Below are 21,681 nucleotides of genomic sequence, written 5' to 3'. Positions count from 1 at the left end.
TTTTTTTTTTTTAAAACTGTTTCTACCTATTGACACAAACCTGTCACACGTGATGGGTGACAGACAGTACTACCACAATCTCAAAAATAGTCATTTCAAATGCCTGCAATGCCAAACTCTAACAAAAAAAAAAAAGTGTTACATTGGACACAACCACTACATTGCCATATTGATGATACCAGGGGCTTTTGGTTTGACTCCCTGGGCCCCTCCTCTGCCAGCTTTCAGGACAAACAGCACCAGTACACTTCTTTGGCATAGCCTCTTTTGCTCTAGAATCTTTTGCTTCCAAAGCGGTGAAGGAAGGTACGATGAATACTGTGCCCTTGCTTCCTTCTCGTGGCCAAGCGATACCAGTAAAACGCCAGAGAAGAGCAACACCGGGTGACTGCAGGATCAGTGGGTCTGGAGTTGGGAGGGAGCAGGAAGGGAAATGAAACCCACCAGCGGAACCTTATGTTGCAGCCACCCGCAGGACATCCCTGTAGGGCAATCTAAGTACCTGGCACTTGAGGAGTGTAACAAAGCAAAACAAGCCTTCCTCTTCTCCTTTCCTACAACCTATTCTAGATAAGAGATCCATGGGGTTTTAGAGAAGTACAGCTGCACTTTGTATCTCATCTTTATAGTATCTGTAACATAAAACTCAATGGTACTTCTAATTGTTTGTCCAGGCTCTGAACCTGAGAAACCCTGTTACAGAAAATTGAAGGCCAGGAATAGAGTTTTTTTGTTGGTGGTGGTTTGTTTTTAAATCCTAAAGGCTTAAGCATGGCAATTGTTAAATGAAAACGGTCTACATTTTAGCACAGCGTGTCAGGAAACTAGGTATCAAGGAAACAATCCACAATACGTACCAAATCACAAAGATAACTATGACAAAAGACAATGACTGCTCTAACCTCCGATCTGCACCTTTTCTTATTATACAGATACAGTTCTGCACTGGTTGCAAGCCTGCATTCAATTAGCTTTTTTTCAGAAAACAGAATTTAAATGTAATTCATTCTGTCAAATTTTTTTTTTTTGTGTCTTTTGGAAAGTTGGTTTAGTACATAGAGTATTAAGCAGACAGTACCTTGAAGTTCTGAGGGTGCTGGGACTCCATTTAAGTAATGAAAAAACAAAGCAGAACATCTCAGAAAAGGCATGATTCCAGCTTTTAGATTCCTCCACAGGTGCCAGCCTGAGGAAACTTCTTTCAAGGCACTTAAGAGAACACAGTAAGAAAATTCTTTTATTTAATCATTTCAGTTTAACAGCTATATTTACTAAGTCTTCAGTCATATTTCATAGTAATTTATTGACTTCAGTTAAAACAAGAATTACGTCTAGCGTTCGTTTCCAAACTGACTCTAAGAACAACACTAAAATAGATTCATAAAAATGTAAGTAACTTGAATGGCAAATTAAAGAAAATTTGGCATTGATATTTCAGATCCCAGCAAGTTTCCTCAAACACTTAAAGACTGCCTCTTTACCTTCCTGTACACTGGCAAAGAAATTTATAAAGCGTAAGCACAGCTACTTCCTCTTCACTGCTAGTGTCTTCCTGATCCATGCCATTCTCTTCTGAAAAACAAAGGAATAACAAACAAAACAAAAGTTACTTCTACAATTTATTCAGCAGGAATGTAATTTTTCAAGTTTTGAGAAAAAGACCGAAACTAGGCAAAACACTCCACTGGCCAACTCTTCTGCAGTACATCATAGTTATCCCAAGTTTTCTGCTGTACTTATGTGGTAAGTATATGCTACTGTCAACTCCATCTGGTGTTGGTTTACTTGTTCAACTGGTTGGGTTTTTACTATATTTGCTTGGAGTTCCTGGCTTTTGGCACGCTACACCTTATCCAGTTCCTCCTGCCAGAAGAGGCATTGATTCCTTATTCACTGCAGCTTATTAATTATGCAAAACCTAAGCCAAGTCTCTGCAATAAGACTTCCAGGCACAGCTACATTAGCTGGAAAGCAGGACTCATGACTAGCTATGCCACAAAACAAAATTAAAACCTCCAGCATAAAGTAATAAAGACAAAAGAATGACCTATCATCAGTACAATTAGTACAATTTATCCATACTTTATATGGACTGAACGAGACAGCACTAACAACTTCATTTTGCTACAGTAAACTGCATGTATTTTAACTTGCGTGCTAATTACCATTAGCACCTTAAGTGTTTTCTAAGTACAGACTCAAGTAGTAATTTCAGTAAAAGCTGAAAGAAAGTGGCATTACCTGTTGATGAGGTAAGTAAAATTTGTATTATGTGTGCCATTGTGACAAGATGAAACAGGTGAAGATCTCCAGTGCCAAGACTAACCCCTGAAAAATCCTGACAATGTATGGCAGGGAAAGAGAGCACCAAGCTTACCTGTAAAAATTAAAAATAAATAAATAAACAGACAAACAAGAAAGAAAGCAGGTATATTCCTTTTCCTTTTGAATCTTTCCATTTTTGTTACTTATGTTGCAACTATGCCCTTTTAACACAGCATACACTCATAAGGCTAATTTTGAATCTAACTAAGCAGCCATTACTTAATGGAATGATCATTACATTAAGTATCTTTTTTTAAGAAGGTCCAAAGAGTATACATTTCTCTTTGTTTTAACCCTGCTGTATTTAGAGAAGAAAGCTACAAAAAAAAATAATTTAAATTGTAATGATTTGTATAAAAAACTATATATATATTATATATATATTTTATATATAATATATAATATATATATATATATATTTTTTTTTTTTTTTTGAAAGATTCCTCACCCAGAGTTAAACAGAAAGTTTCCAAGAAAGTTTTGACACGGTGCCTACTGGATCAAAACTTTGTTAATATCTATTATTAAATACTTACCAATAAGTGAAACATGTCGATATCAAGTATGCATGGAAGATTTTCATTTTTTTCATTAGGCACCAGTGCTAGACATTTTAAAGAGAAAAATAAGTTTTACCAATTAAAAATTTATATATACGAAAACATTTTAGTGTACGTCAGTTACAAAATGAGAGCCACCTCCTTGGTTAATATGCTTAAGGTACTTAATATACAGATGTGTCATTTTTGTTCAGAAGTGTGAGAATTCAAGAGTTGTTCAACATTATTGAACAAGATTTTCATCTACTTGACTACACTGTATAGAAATGAAACAAAACCAAATTAACTACCATAAAGTTAGTGCTGCCATTAATAATACAATAGTGACCGTCCTTAATTGCTAATGTTTCCAGCGGGAGACATAGTGCAATAGAATTTCAAGTTCTGACCCACAAATAAGCTCAACTATGAGTGACTAAACAGAAACACGAATCATTGTCTGTCAGACAGCTGTTCAAAGGAAGCTTTTGCAATTCACTTCACTTTACAAGGCTCCCTGGATTTACCTCATGTAACTCATTTGTCTCAGGGACTCAAAAATGCATTGCTATGAAGTCTTAAATTTATTATTTTATCTCTAATTAAGGAAGAGCTATGTCTTTGTCTCAGTAATTCTCACATTCACAGTAACCACAAAGTGTTAACCAAAGCACTCCAGCTGACAACAGAAGTTCACACACTTAGTAAATTTCAAGTACCTCAATTTCAAAGCAAGTATAAACAAAAATTCTTGAAATATTTTCGTTATATTATTAAAAATTCTTGTTACAAATTTTAAACAACAACAAGGGAATGGTTGCAAACATCCTAAGCACAAGCACTAAAAACTGATTTGCAATGAAAGTTTAAATTGTAACTATAAGAACAACTTTATAATGCAGCATTATGTTGTCAAGTTTAAAAACACTACTACAGTAAAAAATAGTCTCAAAATAATAATAGAAAAATAACTCATTTGAAGACTGCTGCCCTGTTGGCCAGAATATTAACAGCTTAAGATCTGACATATTTTAAAATTATTTCTATTAATGAACATTTCATCACCACTCAGATCTTAAATGTTTTTACTTTCATAAGCTTATAGCCACAGAACTCAACCCAAAATCATGAAATGTATTTTTATAAGAAAAACACGACCAGAGCAAGGGACTTCCAATAAACAACCTTTTGTTCAATAGGTTCTTTATGAGTAGTTCATAGAATTCTGACAGGTCAAAGGATAGTAATAGTTCTCCTTATTCTTAACCCTGTAAAATAAAATAAACTAGAAAACACTTTTTCCATAAAAACAAAAGCAGTATCTGCACTGTATAGAGGGACTGAAGGGAAGTAGAACCTTAAAGAAAAATTGGTTCAAGATTTAAATACAAACAAACAAAACCCACCAAACCACATAGAATGGTGTACTACAAAGTTCCAGTCAAATAGCTGGCAATATTTTTTGTTCTGCTATGCGTAGAAAATGGCTCAATCATTACTGCTATGAAATAATTTCTCTCTCACAAAGCTGTCAACTGTTTGCCGAAGTAGGTGGTATTAATTCCACTAGTAATAGTGTATGCATGCATTTTAGAAATTTTCCTGCTCCACTGACTGTAAATATTAAAAGTATCCTATTTCATAATAACTATTTCAGAATACTCCACTTGTTGCTCCTCTCAACTTAACTAAAATTCTTTCCTTTAAAAAAAACAAATTCCACCATGGAACTTAAAATTTTACACTGGAATCCCACTGATGTTCAAACTACTCTATTTAATTCTCAGTACTGATATTTACCAGTAAAAAAATGCTATCTAAATAGCGCAGGAATAAGTCTGATTTCAGAAGCGTCAATCACCCAGAGCCTTTAAAAAAGGCATCTTGTATTCAGCCAACTTCAACATTAGTCTGAGCCTTAGACCTTTCAGCTGTGCTTATAAATGATTGAAGCTTGGAACACTCTGGATGTTCTCAAAACTTTCAGCTACTGTAATAAGAACTATCTTATCACAGATCCTACATTTCAAAGGTAGAAAAGTTTGTAGATATATTACAGACCTCCACAAACATCCAATTTCCTTTCAATTCTATATTAACCTTAATTTCTTCCTTTTTAAAATTCCAGTGCATCATTTTTCTTTAAAGTGTAAAAGACCACACTTCCTTCTCTTTTGCTCTAGGTACCATTCTAAAAGCAGCAATATAAAAACTGGGAAAAAAATCAGTAGAATTCCTTCACAGTAAGATACACATCCTTTGCTTGGAATTCATCTTGGAACTACGGACCAACAGAAACGTATTTTTTTTTCCACAATACAACTAAATATATGGGTACACCTGTGAAAATTCTAGCTTTTGGTCTGTTACTTAAAACCCCTATATACAAAACAATCTTTGTGTAATAAAGACTGTAACAATCTTTCTGTAGGCATCTTTCTGTATCTTTACCTGTGTTAAAAGAAAAAAAGAATAAGGTGGTGAACTTACATGCTAAGAGAGTACAAAAGTGACCCTGTACAGCTGAAAGAGATGAAACTGTCCAGTGAGCTGCTGCAAATCTTGTTAATGATTTAAGGCAGTCATCCTTTAAACACAAAGAAAAAGAGACACTGCAACAGTTGTTTAAGTTCTTTAAGATGAAAACAGCCTTTTTACTTACAGCATTTTTTCAGGCCCCTCAGCTGTAGCTTATTGGAGCAGTCTGAGCATCTTTAAGCACACAGCAAAGATACTGATGTTCACACAAATATACAAGTTCCCTTTAGTATTCTTATTTTCACTGCTACCATGAGAAGCCTGGCCTTACTGAACGGTGCTTTTATGAAAAAAGATAATAGCTTTGATAGATAATAGATTGATAATCAGATACTGATTTTAAATAGATTAATAATCAGATAATGATTGACTAAATAGCGGGATCCAACAAAGAAAACTATCAAATAACCATGGTTTAAAATTTAGACATTCTGCATTAAAGAAGCACAATCCTCTTTCTTCACTAATTCAGAGAAGAATTGCTACTTAATCCTTACCTGTCGACAAGGTAAATGACCAAACAATGGTTTATCTTCATCAGCTAGAATTCGTTCTGGAAAAGACAAGACGACACCAAAATATATGAGCACTGTTAATTTAACTAAATTCCGAAATTCATATATAAGGAGCAGAATGGACACATTAGTACCTATGGTCTGTATTGTGTAAGCACAGCTTCCCCAACACATTATTGGTACACGTGGATCTTCTTCATTTGGATGAACTTTCAAACCTACTTTGTATGTTGCTGTACCAAAAGTTGTCAGCATCTCTTTAATACTCTCAGAATATGGATTCCTAAGACAAACAAAAACAGTATTACTAATTCATCATTTACCCTGCTGTCAGCATAGTACTTTTAATGATGATCGTTCATCCTGTAGATTTATAATATTTAACTGAGAACTCCGGTGTCTGTCTCTGAGTCTTTGGATTCTCTAACCTCTTTTCTGTGCTAGATATACTCCCAATTATTTTTTGATTGGACCCAGTCTCATTTTTTAGAGTTAAAAATATCCGGTGTTCAAAGATAATAGTCAAGACTAAATTAAAAGAATTGTTGGTTACTGATGACAAAATCTGTCATCAGATGGGTTAAGTGTCTTGCACTTTTGTGTGCAACTGACAGATGCATGTCTATACCATATAAATAATTAATACTTTCTTCCTAAGTCAAGAAGTGGTAGACTGAAATACAAGCATAACATAATAGAGCATGTTAATATGTAATTTCAGCTGTTTCCCAGTCTGTCTTCATGTCTTACTTGTTGTGCTGAACTATAATGTTCAAAAAATGATGACTCCTGTATTACAAGTAATACAGAAAAAAAAAACATTAATCCTGGTGCTGAAATTTATACAACTACAGGGTCTTCTCTGCACACTCACAATTCACATCTGCCTCAAATTCTAATACATCATCTACTACTTGCGATTTGAAGTCCAATGCCATCATAATAATAGGATCAACTTTACTAATTAAAGCAAAATTACTATTTTCACCTCAATTATTGAGCTCATAGCTCACACAAGACATACTATTTTCACCTCAAAATTTCATGAGGAAATTGTAATGATTTATTAAGATATAAAATACATACTTCGGTTTGTAATCTGGTCTAAATCCTTCAGGTAATTGCAGTTGATCCATTTTTTCTGAACTACTAGAAGTACCTGTACAAAAAAAAAAAAACAAACCACTAATTATTCATCTATATGTGGTTTGTACATTATAAAAAGCTGCAGAAGCACATCACCAGAAACTTAAATTCCAAGCTATTCTTGCCACTTTTCTAGCATCTCTCAACTCCACAGTGGCAGAACCATAATACTGAGTCTTCTTCATGAGTATAGTAACATTTTCACATATAGATATACACAGTTCTTCAGACTTACTTGAATGGTCTTCATCTCGAAGTAAATACCGTGCTTTCATTTGCAGGGATATTGTTTTGATCCACTGAGAGAGGTTTGGTTGGCCTGAAAAGTCTAACCTGTCCAAAAATATATATAAACAGAATACACACATTTAAAGACAAATTATATATTGAATATTTCATAGGTATTCCATGATTTTGTTTCTTAACAGGCTTGTCCACATTTTTCTATCTTCAGTTCTTTTCCTGCAGGTCCTACACTTTTTCGTCCTCTCGTACCATTCCAAATCATAAAATAACCAAGAAAGGTCCATAAACCGAAAGAAGTAGGCAAGCAATCCACTTGAGATGATCGAAAAAAAAGAAGACCGTAAACATTTTGGAAGACAAAAATAACTAAAAGAGAATTTGCTATTCTTGAGATCATAACAGCCTTTGGTTCAGGTAGGAGGGTTTGGGGGTTGTTGGTTTTCGTCTTGAATAGTCCAGAATCCTAGAAATTGCTCTAACAGTGACTCAGTCTGCACGTTATGGTGTTTGACTCCCGTTACAGTTTTCACTTGTGCTAAATTCGTTAAAAATTACAATATTCGTATCTCAAACATACAAGCTGATACCACAACATAAAAGCAGAACTCACGAAAAAAAGTTTACAACAAATAAGAATTAGTTTTGAAAGTAACTTTCATAGACAAAATACTGAATTTAGTTAGGGATTGTCTGGAGTTTTGGGATTCTTAAGTGGTTTGGGAAGTTTGCATGTTTGTGGGTTTGATTGTTTGTTTGTTTGTTTGTTTTTTTTTATGGTAATTTTGGTTTTTTTACACTTAGTGAAGACATTTATAAAGCAAACAGACCTGTTAAACAAAACTCTTGGTGGAGGAAGCAGAGGAATAACGGTGTTGCTTAAACATTCACAAAGAGGGCAAAGAAATTCACCATTTTCTACATCATAACTTGTATGTACTCGTAATCTTTGTTGTCTTCGTTGCTCTTTCGCTTGAACAGCATCAAAATACCTATAGAAAATGGCAAGATATTAATGACATTAATAAAATATTACTTTAACATAAAAATCCATGAATAATTATGAAGACACTGGTTTGCTTTTTCCCCAACCATAACTAAGAGAATTATCTAAAGGAGAAAGGTCTACCCTCCGACTGATCACTTATTACTAACTGCAGGCTATCCTCAGTTTTTGGCATCCAAAATCCCCCCAGTTCCTCAAGTTTGTTGGACCATCACAATTACATTTTAGCCAGAACTTTAGCAATATCCATTTATGAGAAAGGTGGGGGAGAAAGTTAGAAAGAATGCTGAACGATTAAAGAAACAACAAAAAAAATCCTGTTTCACACAAAATTGAGGGAGACACCATGAGTATTACCCATGTGCATATTCCACTGAAGGCCACAACAGAACAGCACCTGGAACAACTGGTGGTTTATCTCTGAATCCTCTATGAAAATGAACTGTATACATTACTTTGATATTCAGCTCTGCTTTGCGTGCAGCTGTGGGGTCCCCAGCACAAGAAGGACACAGAAGTATTAGAACAAGGTCTGAGAAGGGCCATGAGGCTGATCAGGGGGCTGGAGCACCTCTCCTATGAAGACAGGCTGAGGGAATTGGGGTTGTTCAGCCTGGAGAAGAGAAGGCACCTGGGAGACCTCATTGTGGCCTTCCAGTGCCTAAAGGGCCACAGAACCACTGCGAGCTCCTAACAGTTCTCACATGCAAGGCAAAATTTGCAGTCGGGCACTTCAGAAGCCGTGTCAAGGACCAAAGCAAGGGCCTAACTGAAGTCAGTGGCACGAATATCTTGCATTAGCCACATAGCATCGGCACCACATAGTACAAAGCACCTTTTTATCTTTATTCCCTCCCCCCAAAAGAATAAAAATAACTGAAAAAGGTTAAAAACACAGAGCAGGGCATAACACTGGCTTTATGTCAAGGATGAGCTTGAACTAGGTCATGTATGCTTCTAGTTCTAATCAAACATGATGGAAGAATTAAGAGTGCAAGGGATGTGCTGTCATTTAAAATTTCAGTACAGAGCACAAGGAGCAGGAACATGTCTATTACAGAGCAGCAAAAAACTAAAACATTTGAACACTGAAGCTCAGATTAGCATGCACCACAGGGGATTATGCATATGGATAAATACCCAAAGGGAATGGAAGCTGCCATGTGCAGCTTTGGATTCTCCTTCATTGTGATGACAGATAGAAAACGAAACTTATTTTAAACATGTTTATAATATTTAATTTTAAAGCAGAAAGTTGCATTCATTGCTTCAAGACATTCCTTTTTAAGCTTACTACTAGGGTATTAGCTTTGCAATTAAACTTAGTACATGCAAATAGCAAGACATGCTATTTGGACTGAACTTAAACATAACTTTTTACCTTTGCCAACAATGAGCATGCATAATGTGTCCACAGCTACCTGTGTGCGTTCCACATGACAGATCTGGGTGCATGAACAGTGGGTCATACTTTTCTGTATTCAAAATAAAAACAAAACTTTTAAATTAACATTTATCAAAAAGACTTAACTGCAGATATTACTCCCTTCACATTAAAGTTTATCACAAAAGTATAGTTTATTTGATGAAACATAATGCATATTACTAATTCACAACTGAAACTGTTGAGCTCATTTTGAATCAGTGTCATTTTGTTTTGAGTGTGTGTACTGTACTTAGACTTCAAACCAGGTTTTGGGAGCTTCTGGGCCCTGGTAAAAGTGAAAGATTTATCAGTTTTGGTGGTTCAGTACCATTAAATAATGAGACTGAGCACATTAATCTTCAGGATGAGAATACAAGATGATCCGGTATTTTTTGTGTGTGTGTTTGCATATATAGAATCCAGGGAAAGCTTTGTAACAATGCCATTAATCAGGAAGTAAGCTGTTTCACAAAGATACCTGAATCCAAGCATTTTTAAAATTATCATTGCTAAGAGGCATTTCAGATGATAAAACTTAGAGGAAAGACAGGTACCATCTTTGTGCTTTTACGCCATATATCAGTGCTTCTTTCCTCTATAATGTTATAAGTGTAGTTTAAGAACAAACTTCTGACCTTGAAGGAGGTATGTTTTTTTTAATAGTCACAAATAATTTGTTATAAATGGCTGTCAGAGCTTTTTTTTTAATGTTTTGCAGTTATTTCATATTAAGACTTAGAACACATACTTCCACATCACTAAAAATATGGGAGTTTTGCAACTGATCACAATGAAGTCTTTCACAATTACACATTTAAGAAGGTGACACTACTGTCTTAAGAGACAACGTGGTCATTACAGTGACTCTGACATTCATTAATATTCAAGAAGACTGAATACTACTTACCAGGATCTGGAATAATTCTGTTTCTATTTTTAGACAACACAGTTGATCTCTGAATAAATGCTGCCAAGACCATAGCTCTGCTGTCCACTTTAACTTCTTGTTCTTCCTGACACAGTATACACATAACAACTTGCCTGTGTTCAGCTACTCTAGTTTGCTCTGGACCCAAGGCTGTGAGTTTTGCATCTGAAATCACAGGGCTAGAACGTTCAAAGAATACTAGTGAGCACATGATTTGGAAAAGAAAATACAATCAGATTATGCTTTAAATGGGATTAGTAAGCATTCTAAATTTATGTTAAATGCTCCGACAAAATGTAGCTTTTTGGAGACATAAGAATACATGCCAAAAAGTTATACAAGAACATACTTTTCCAGAAAAAAATTACATCCTCTCAGTGGTGTATTACCCATTCCAATTTAACCAAGAAACTGTATTTGTGACCCTCCATTACCATTGTATCTTAATTGCCTGACATAAATTCTGAAAGCAGTCTCCACTTCCCCACAAAATCATTAACATCCTTCAGTTTTTATTTCCAGCTACAAGCAAATTTTCTTCCATATCCTCAGAGGCATAATCATCATCTATTTCCAATTTACTATGTTTAATAACAGTCTTTTCAGTATTATCAACAAATTACTGGATGACTTTATACAAAACAAAATTATTTGCTTGTTTATGTTGAGTACTGTGAGGATGAGAGAGAAGGGAGAAATCAACATTTATTCACCATCTTGTCAGTAACTGCAAGGAAAGTGTTCCATTTACTGCTCCTTTTGGTCTCAAAAAAGCCTTTTGAATAATTTTCCATCAAGACTAAAATAGGCACTTTTTAGAACAGTAACAATAGACCAAGCTGATGTAAAAGTTAAAACGAAAAAGTTCAAGTAAGATTTCATTACCTATTATCATGTACTCCAGAAGCTGAAGTATCGAGCTCCTCCAAAGTTTGCTGAAAGAGTTCTTTGTTTTCATTAATGAAGTGCCGTTGCATCTCCGACATCTGAGCCATTATCTTTTCCCTGCGCAGTCTGGCAATCTCAGCTTTTCGCTTCCTCTCAGCTTTGTCTTTATCACGTGAACTCTGAAATTGTATTAGATCGGTCATTTAAAAAATAATGTTAAAATGGACTATTTATGTTAACTACTGCTATGTGTAACTTAGTGTAAGTTACACATGTAAACAATTAGAATCTGATAAAAAGACAAGACAGTCTATTGGAGTTTTTGCACCCTCTTTTCTTAGGCTCATAATCATAGAACAGCTTGGGTTGGAAGGGACCTTAAAGACCATCTAGTTCCAACCCCCTGCCATGGGCAGGGATGTCACCCGCCAGATTAGGATGCTCAGGGCCTCATCCAACCTGGCCTTGAACACCTCCAGGGATGGGGCATCCACAGCTTCTCTGGGCAACCTGTGCCAGTGTCTCATCACCCTCTGAATGAAGAATTTCTTCCTAATATCTAACCTAAATCTTCCCTTTTTTAGTCTAAAGGCATTCCCCCTTCTCCTATCATTATCTGACTGAGTAAAAAGTTGCTCTCCATCTTTTCTATAAGCCCTCTTTAAGTACTGAAAGGCTGCTGTAAGGTTTCCCCGGAGCCTTCTCTTCTCCAGGCTGAACATCCTCAGCTCTCTCAGCCTTCCTTGACAGGAGAGGTGCTCCAGCCTTCTGATCATCTTTGTGGCCTCCTCTGGACCTGCTCTAACAGATCCACATCCTTCTTGCAAACTGGTTTGCCTGATCTACAAGCTGTGAGATAGACTTACAGATTCCAAATTTGACATTTCCCATCTTTGATTCAAAACAGCAATTGGAAGCATAGTCCATTGCTAGTCACAACCTAGACATGTTTCAGATCAGCTGTTAAAGCTTGTTTTTACCTCCTCCATAACATTTCCTTCTGTCTCAGCCACAGGACTTGTAGAAGAGCTCTCTCTTAGTTTCTTAATGGTATTAAAAGTCTGCAGAAGAAAAACAAAACCTCAGTTTGCAACATGAATATAACAACTGTGCATACTATAATGCTGGCCAGATAATACGTAGTGTTAGATTTCAGAAAAGGAAAAAGAGGTAGGTACAACAAATCAACATGGGAAATAAGGAAACCACTGCAGTATAAATAGCAAAGTTTTAACAAATTTTCTTTCCACAGTTTTGAGGAGTTATATAAAAGAGATTTACCTTCAATATCCACCTGATCATGTCCTTGTGCACTTCCAGATGAGGCGCATTTTGCAGTGTTTCTAGCATAGCTAGTATACTAGGGGAATTATTGGGTGCCTCTCCTGGTCCTGAGAAAAATGAGAATGACAACTGATTTTATTTTTACCTGACAAAATAATCACTCACTACTATTAAAGAAAACAGAAAACAACCAACACTTGCATATACTCAACGCCTAAAGAATTCCTTCAACAAATAGACAAACATGTAAATTTCATTCCTCCCAAACTTTTTCACGAATACCCTCTACTTCCTGAAAGATTACAGGAAAATGCTTTAGAAGACTTGCCCACTCTGTTCTCTTACAAGGCCGAGTGCACTTTATGTACTCCTTGAATGTTTACAATTTGGGAGCTGCCATGTCAAATTATTGCACGTCCCACCTTTTTTCAATGGAAGAGTTTTAGAAGCTTTCGTATCTTAACAAAACTACAGGCACTAATTAGAAGATGCAAAGGAGAGCCAAGATTAAATGATTATTAAGAATGCAACTTCTATTTTTGTAGTTGCGGCATCTGACCACATACAGCAATCTTTGTTAAGAACACTACTTTAACGATGATATTAAGAATTAGATTTCATGGGAATTATTCTACTTTTGGATTTCTCTTCTCTACAGAAGAGATTAGGTACTGCTGCTACCATAGCTACTGTCACTGCTACAGATACGTGAAGAATACATATATACTCAACTTTTTCTGTGAAATATAAGAATTGTTTTGTGTACTTATCTACAATATTGAAAACACGTTTTGATGGATTAACAGATACATTCTTCTTGTAAACTCCATTCCAGAAGAAGAAAATATAAGGCACTGGCATTTTCAGTTGCTTAAAACTTGCTATAGAAATGAAGAGAGAGACATACTTGATATTTTCTGAGTAAAGGTGAACGTTACAACATTCTCCTCACTGAGATTCTCCAGATGTTGTTTTTCTTCTTGTAGTGCCATTCCAATCAAATGCAAAACCTGGACAGAAGTCATCAATTTTAGTCCTTTTCTTAAAGCATTCATATAATCTCTTTACATTGTTTGGGTAATTCATTAAAAGACAAGGAAGGCATACAGTAAAATTATATATGAAGAACACAGCTGAAGTTATTTCTATATATGTAGTTCCAAAGCTACATTACACAGGATTAACAGTATGTGTCTACAAATTCTTGAAACTTCGCCAGATATAAACACTTCATACCACTGGTGTCTTTCTGTTTGCTGTCCTGACTAATCAGTGGGAATTCAGTGGCTTAGGATACGTTTCAGTATTTTCTCATATTTCTTAAGCTTTCTCCCTAACAATTGCATGTTACTATTGCAAGTTTCTGGACAGAAGCATGATGCACGTTTTAAATCCTTTTTACAACATACAAAATTTAACTGACAAAAAGGTAAAAATTATTAAACTTTTTGTTTATTCTAAGACTCTAGAAACACTATAAAAAATAACAACTTTCAGGTCAGTAAAAAGCTATAATTTACTACAGCTGATCTAAGCAGCATTCTTCTCATGAATTTTGCTAGAAGTTTACCCGTCTTCCATTTATTCTAGGAATTAAATCAGAGGCAGAGGGGTTTTCCCCTAGTCTTCTGTATCAGAAAACACCATTTATGTCTCATTCATAGTACTTTCGGTATGTTAGTAAGCAACCCAAATCTATAAACCTATGTTAAAACGCTGAAATCCGTGTTCCTCTTTTAGCACATGCATCGTTTTAAAATAAGGAAACATACCCTTTGCAGCATGGACTCCGACCAGGCATAGCCATTGTGCTCTACTGCCCACTGTAGTATAGTTCCCATAATACACAGCATGACATCGGACTGCAGAATATTAATCAGACTTGCAAAAAGTGGGCAGAAAGGAGGCAAAGCTGGTGGTGGAAGTGCTGAAAGGGAAATTTATGTTTCACACTTGAGCATTTAAAATTTGCAACACCCATATAAAGCATGAGACTTGCAAAGAGCTTAATATTTTAACCCAGGACGCCATACAGTTGCTTGATAAATAATATTGCAGATAGTAGGCTGTAACATTAAACATTACTTGCATGTAACAACAGCTGAAGGAATAAGCGGTTCATTAGGCTGTTTCTACTATGGATCAAATTCCTCTCTATGACCAGGAAGATAGAAAGGAAATTGGTACATTTTCACAGATTCCTGGCTAACCCAAGAACAGAATGTTAGTCTTAAAATTTCAGGGCAATATACGGTTTGACAGGTACTTCCTCCCATCTTCTTTCAAAGAAATACCTGTATCTTCTCTGTTCTGTCTTTTCAGCTTTCTCTGTGCTTCTTCTGCCTGAAAGAGAATGATGCCAATACTACTCAAAAACTGTAGAAATACAAAACTGATAATATAATTTATATTGTCCTTATTATACTGTTGCTGTTTCTTTCCTCTTTTCCTTAGCCTTAAACAGAAGGAACAAGTTTCCATGTCTTTTCAGTTTGTATTACATTCTACTTGTAAACATTTTATAAGGTATGCATCTTTGAAATTAATCTTTCATCTTGAAACAGCCTGCACTCTTTATTAGCATAAAGATCGTAAGACAAATTTGAACTGACATGGTAAATGTCCATAAAGGTAAGTGAAAATATAGACTGTTAAATTACTTCTAGTTAAATACCATGTAAGAACTGACAGACCAACTCCTAAAGCCCCACTGACTGATTTCAGAAGCTCTGTATAGGACACAAGATCCAATGGCACAGAAATCACTGCAGAATCTCAAATTTTGACAATGTTCTCAAAGAAGTTATCTTTAAAAAAAAATACTAGCTGATAATACTTCCTCACACAGTAAAGCTCTGGGGAAAAAAAATCTGAAAGGAAACTGAAGTACAAAATGTTCAATTTGTTAGTTACCTTTGATTGCTCTGCCCTTGAAAAGTGGTAGAAATACAGATTGAAGTTCTTGGTACATTCTGGTTTTAGTTCATACAGCCCTCTGCCAGTTAATCCAGGTTTCCTACCAAGAAAAAGTATTAAAAAATATGTTCATTGGTTACTACCATTTGAGCATAAATAGTTAAACAGCTAAAATACATTGCTCAATAGGCACTCTAAAATGAGTATTAAATGATGCACTTGAGTAAAACCATGGGGAAAACACCATAGCCCAGGCCCCCCTTTTTTCTGTTCTCTCATTCTCACTAATTTATGTATTTAATTTAAAAATATAAAAAATTGGAATAAAGGGAAACATACTTGAAACAGGCCACTTCTTCAATCACACTTTCCATTCCCGTCTCTCTGTTCTCCTACATTGAGTGGAAATGCAACACTGTGTTACTACAGCTCTTGGATTAAACACATTCAAATACCATACAACACTAGATGAGCGTGCAAAACACATCTAGAACAAGTCATTTTACTGACACTCTAGAGAACACTAACAACATGTAATAAAAAATATGTTAATGAATGCCATGTCTGCAAAAAGTATTTTGAAAAAGCATCCCATATTAAGTACTGAAGTTTTACTACTTTTCCATGTCATAATAACCTTAGTTAGAAGAAAACCTAAAATGTTTTTAAAAATCATACTGCTCCTCTAAATTTTGACTTTTCAAATTAAGTTTAAGTATTTAGAACAATGAACAATATTTGAGAATTTATCATTAAGAGTAGTACTAATATAGTAAAACAATAATTTTTGAATTTTGACCCCTAAAATGTTTAAAGATTACTTAATAAATATTCTAAAACAAATTAAGCTGCTATCCTACAAAAGCACTCATACTGGAATTTAAGTAAATAAATGAATGTCCATGCAAATGAAGCATTTATGTTACACAAGTCATTACACTGTTCCTGATTTCATGAATTTTCAATTATTGTCAGGCTTTAAAATAACAGTTTATATTTCTGGATAGTTCTGGCAACCCAATTGCATGCATCTACTTAGAGTTTACAAGCAGACTGCAGATACTGCTGGCCAGATAGCCCGATTAAGAAAGAGTATTAAAAAGAGAAAAGAGGTGAAGAAGCCCTCAGGCTCCTGCCTCTTTCATATACAGTTTCACCTTCTCCAGCCCTCACCTACCTTCTCCACGAGAACTATTAATCTGTACTCATGTTAACTTTACTCTGCATAACCACGCTGCTCCCATTAGGTGACATTAACTCACGTAAGAAGAATTTTCTCCAATTCACCTTACCAAATTGAAGCTTTTGTTTTCCAAGCTACTTACATCTTCAGGTAATGCCTTTACTAATTCACTGTGAGCCATTGGCCTAATGCTCAGCTGATGGATGATCTCTCGTTTGATTTCATCTGTTACGTTTACCTGTCCTATTCCAGGACTGAATCTTTCTCCTGTAAACAAAATATAATAGTGCTTTATTATCATTATTTTAGTATTTTTAAACTTTACTTCTTTTGTAATTTAAAGGAAAAGACTGGAAAATAAGTCTCTTCAGTGAAATCTTGTGTTCATCCACCCATGTTCAAAAGTTAACGTTATGTTAATGTAACCTAGTTTCAACTCTTTCCTCACAAGAAAGTCAGAACAACATCACGTTCAAAATAGATCTGAACTTGAGATAACAAGGAAGAATGCTCATTCCAGACCATTAAACACAAATAAAAAAATGTATTAAATGTATTCTGAACTTACCAACAATCATTATAATGAGGTATAGCATCTCTTCTATAAGAGTATTATTTTGTTGAACAACATCCTGATTTAAAATAAAGAAAAACAATTGAATTTACATGTTTCAATTAAAGGTAACAAAATTATTCCATACGCTGAAAGTATTTTTCTGTGCTTCAAAATATTACCTTTTTTCACCCTTAATAATCCCAAATTAAGCTCTGCTGTAATGAAGGCACAACTGCCTTAAACTTCTTGAACAAGGCAAAAATTATGCAGCACTTTCTGACATTTATCATTTTGACATGTAAAATATTTATGGATTTCAAAACTGGTCAAAATAACTCTCGAATTTTTACCAAGAAACTGAAGTAGCACAAAAGTGTTCAGCATATTTTTGAAAAAAAAAAATTGTAGATTTTTCCATAAAAACTGTACATAAAATACCTTGTTAGTATTTTCTGTGCTAAATCTTTTGCCATAGTCTGGAGTACTAAATATCTGATAAAGTTCAAAGCGACTCAGCATTATCATCAGGAAGTGATTTGGATCCATCATAGACACACCTGTCTATTAAAGAAAAAAATAAGTATAAACACAAACCAGACGGGGTGTTATTTTAGAATGTATTTTATATTCACATACAGTTCACAGTACATTCTTTGTAAGATTCATTCCTCTTTATCCTGGGCATGGAGATTTAAGCAAGGTACTCTCTTATGACTCCAATAATGCAACTGACAGCACACATTTGACTATGTAGGGTGATACGCTTTATTAATTTTTGATTAAGCCTTTTAAATGTGAAATATTCAGGGTTATTTCTTCCATCTCAAACAATCTAAATAAAAATCAGAGCAAGACTTGTTTAATTTGGTTTTGTCTCTACTATTCTGTTCCTGCTGTTCCAACTTTTAGAAGGCATAATGAGAAGTAGTATATAGCACAAAGACTTAAAATAAAAACATAAAATAAATGTATTCCAGGCATCAGAAGAAGGGCTGGAAGATTTAAACAAGCTTTTCCAAGCATCCTGGCAAAGAATAATACTAATGTTTCAATGTAGTCACACATACTTATTTCCATTTATTCAAGAAGGACTATAACAGTACTTCCTCTACAAATTTTTCCATAAATACACAGATACAATAAGTACAAGTCCTTGCACAAAAAAAATATCCTTGCCATTAAAAGGTTTTGATGGAGGGATAAGCAGATGTACACAAAGCCTGTGTCAAAAGACACTTGATAAAATGCAAACTGGTATACATGGTTACCTGAAGCATTACTATGTCCTTGTCAAACATCTCTCTCCTGCACTTCACATTATGATAGTAATAAATCTGAAAAAAAAAAAAAAAAAACACATTTACAACCATTATATTCCATCTACATATATTTTTAATCTAGAAAAATAAACTTTGTTTTACAGTATTAGTAAATAAAAAGATGAAACAGTAATTTGAAAAAATATACAAATGTATTTGGAAGCAGAAAGTGTTTTTATATAGCTGGGTATTGACCTAATGTCTAGATTGCATGTGCCTAGAAGGAAAAATCATGTGGAGCTCTAAGTTTTTATATATATTTATATGTGTATATATATATAAACACTTCAGAGAGACAGCCCATGTAGTTGGAAAAATGTTCATTCTTTGTTCCATGAAATGCTCTTCAATTACTTGAGATACAGTCCTTAGGAACTGTCAGTTTCAGCTAAACATTAAAATTTTCATAGTACCATGCTTAACCCAAACTACCCTGGGAGTGAACTCAACAGTACTACAAGCAGTTGCAATATTGCAGTTGCTGCATGGCACTGAAATATCGGAAAGGCTGATTCTACCACAATCGAGGAAAAATGAGGACGGCTGTCAAGCTACCCAGGACTTGGAACAACCTTCCATGTGCTAAACTTCCCTCTAGGGGGACACCATTTTTCACCAGAATTACGTGGAGCAGACAGTTAGGTATGCCTTCCTTCTCTTCCCCAAACCAATCCATACAAATGCCAGAAAATCTTCTCAGAAAATATCCTGAAGTAGTTGTCTGAACTTGAGCTCGCCATAATCAAAAAAGAAAGGAATTCTAGACTGTGGGAGCCATAGTACCTAAGCTACATTCATCTCTTTACTCCATGATGGGATTGTGGAATCCCACAACCAGGGGGATTTAACACAGATACATTCCTCTATGAAAAGCTATACTGAAATTTCAGATTTGGTGCATGTCTATAGTAGGTTGAGTGCTGTTATAATTGTACATGAGTAGAGCTAGTTTTGCTTCAATAATGACTATCACTTTACAATACTTTTTTTTTTTTTTTTTTAAGGCAAGAAGCATCAGCAAGAGAAGCAGCTTAAGTCAAGTACTCCTAGTACACATGCCCTTCAACTTCCTAGTGAAGATGGGGGCTTGTGGGAGAGAAAGAAGTATCATATGAATAGGTAAAGCTAACACCACATAGATTAAACACTATTTCTGTTACGTCTTGCTGAGAAAAGCACTTTAGATCATTACCCTTGTGGGTGGCACTGACACTACAGAACACATTTTATAGTAGTTGTGCTTGAAACACCTGAGGATCTAGTTTGTAAAAACATTCAAATTAGAGATGGACAGAGACTTTCTCCAGAATCATGAAAGAAATAAGAAATGAGAGAGAAGCCAAGGAACATGGGAGTTCTGTGCTGGTTCTAATGCTTCTGCACAGCCTCTAGATTTCACTTACCTTATACACATTTAAGATTGTTACTGTTTCTGTTATTATTTTAATATTTGAGACAAATGTTTATGTGAAGGTGATGAAAGTGTTATCAAAGACACAAATTAATTCTGCACTTCTTGCTATTATTGGACAGTATACAGCAAAAAGGCTAGCGGACATTAACTGCGCTATACTTACACACAGAGCATTAAGTTCACTGAGCACTGTGGCAATCCTGAGACCAAAAAAAGCGGCTTCTGACTGAGATGTCAAAGATCAGTTTAAAATCAAATATTCAAATGATACAAGTGCTGATTTAAGTAGTTACCTCACCCAGATCTTACTGAAGTTAATGCAAGTAAAGTTCCAAACCAATTTAAAAATGAGAGTTTTTGAGGTCTGAAGTTACCTTGGGGAGCTATCAGAAAACAGTGACTACACAGCTACTATGTACTTACCTGATTAACAAGAGAGAAGCCATTTCTTCTCCACATCCCTGCATGTACTTGGGCACACAGCACCAGGCATCGTAGAGGATGTTCTATCAACATAGGTGGGCTAAGTTCGCTCTGCATTAAAATAAAATGCAATATTTTGATATATAAGGAGAAAAAAGGAAATGGGACTTGAAAGGATGAAGGATGGTATTTCTATCATTAAATGGTATGGGAATACAAAAGGTAAGTAAATCCAAAGCACATATTACAAAGACTTGACAAATTTGTTTACAGTCTACCCAATCAGCTTTAACCAGCCTTACAGAGTCACTGCTCCACAGAAGTATTCCACAAGGGTTTTAGTTTATTCTTAAGGACAGTAGGTTTTGTATTTTAAAACAACATTATCAATAGTAACACTGTCATTTTATTTCATTCAAAGGTTAAACATTTCTTCTGTTAGAAGGCAGAGAGATTTCCTCCGCCAGTTACGTTTTCTCCTCTTTTAATTTATCCTGTTCTTTTCAACTTCCTATTAAAGAAACAGTGGATTGGTAAGAACACGCAGAAAGCGAGAAACAAGTCGGGAACTAAATTAGAACCTATACCAAGGAGAAGGAAATCAGGTCCTGACAGTACTTTCTAAAAACAATTTCTACTTTAAAAAGAAGGTAGTGAATGAAGAACAAAATACAAACCTTAAACTTGAGTCTTGAATTATTCAAGAGAGCAAAGCTAATTGCGTATGCTCCAGTCATGAATATCTAAATATTAATCTCTTAAGAGGTAATTTTATCTACCAAAGATAGTCTCTGCAAACAGCATACATAGCAAAAACAGTCCTTTGTTTTATTTAATAATATCCTATGCTTATAAAAGCAAACTTCACCTTCAGTATTAATTACATTTAATGAATATACTACATTTAATTACATACCAGGGGTAGCAGCTCTGGAAACTTATATGCCACTTCAGTTTTACTCAGCAAAACATGCAAGCCTGTATGAATAAATAAAACACATACATACATATTACATACAATACTTACTATAA

General features: G+C 35.0%; 1 protein-coding gene across 2 annotated transcripts in view; it reads right to left on the bottom strand.

The window, feature by feature from the left end:
* The window catches only part of UBR2 (ubiquitin protein ligase E3 component n-recognin 2), a 52,156-nt gene that overhangs the window by 5,462 nt on the left and 25,013 nt on the right, over positions 1-21,681 (bottom strand). For both annotated transcript variants that reach the window (XM_080583954.1, XM_080583953.1), the window contains exons 16-41: positions 21,566-21,627; positions 20,650-20,760; positions 18,762-18,827; positions 17,932-18,054; positions 17,506-17,569; positions 17,080-17,204; positions 16,094-16,146; positions 15,752-15,854; positions 15,133-15,181; positions 14,611-14,765; positions 13,746-13,848; positions 12,836-12,945; positions 12,535-12,615; positions 11,552-11,733; positions 10,646-10,845; positions 9,694-9,787; positions 8,137-8,298; positions 7,299-7,396; positions 7,004-7,076; positions 6,052-6,200; positions 5,900-5,955; positions 5,355-5,451; positions 2,862-2,929; positions 2,242-2,377; positions 1,482-1,572; positions 1,079-1,209 (exon numbers count right to left, since the gene is read on the bottom strand). In XM_080583954.1, the coding sequence (XP_080440080.1) occupies positions 1,079-1,209; positions 1,482-1,572; positions 2,242-2,377; positions 2,862-2,929; positions 5,355-5,451; positions 5,900-5,955; positions 6,052-6,200; positions 7,004-7,076; positions 7,299-7,396; positions 8,137-8,298; positions 9,694-9,787; positions 10,646-10,845; positions 11,552-11,733; positions 12,535-12,615; positions 12,836-12,945; positions 13,746-13,848; positions 14,611-14,765; positions 15,133-15,181; positions 15,752-15,854; positions 16,094-16,146; positions 17,080-17,204; positions 17,506-17,569; positions 17,932-18,054; positions 18,762-18,827; positions 20,650-20,760; positions 21,566-21,627 (2,742 nt within the window). The remainder of the gene's footprint in view (positions 1-1,078; positions 1,210-1,481; positions 1,573-2,241; positions 2,378-2,861; positions 2,930-5,354; positions 5,452-5,899; positions 5,956-6,051; positions 6,201-7,003; positions 7,077-7,298; positions 7,397-8,136; positions 8,299-9,693; positions 9,788-10,645; positions 10,846-11,551; positions 11,734-12,534; positions 12,616-12,835; positions 12,946-13,745; positions 13,849-14,610; positions 14,766-15,132; positions 15,182-15,751; positions 15,855-16,093; positions 16,147-17,079; positions 17,205-17,505; positions 17,570-17,931; positions 18,055-18,761; positions 18,828-20,649; positions 20,761-21,565; positions 21,628-21,681) is intronic.

This window comes from Anser brachyrhynchus (assembly GCF_964034855.1).
Source record: "Anser brachyrhynchus genome assembly, chromosome: 3".
NCBI lineage: Eukaryota > Metazoa > Chordata > Aves > Anseriformes > Anatidae > Anser > Anser brachyrhynchus.
This window is presented reverse-complemented; position numbering and strand designations above follow the sequence as displayed.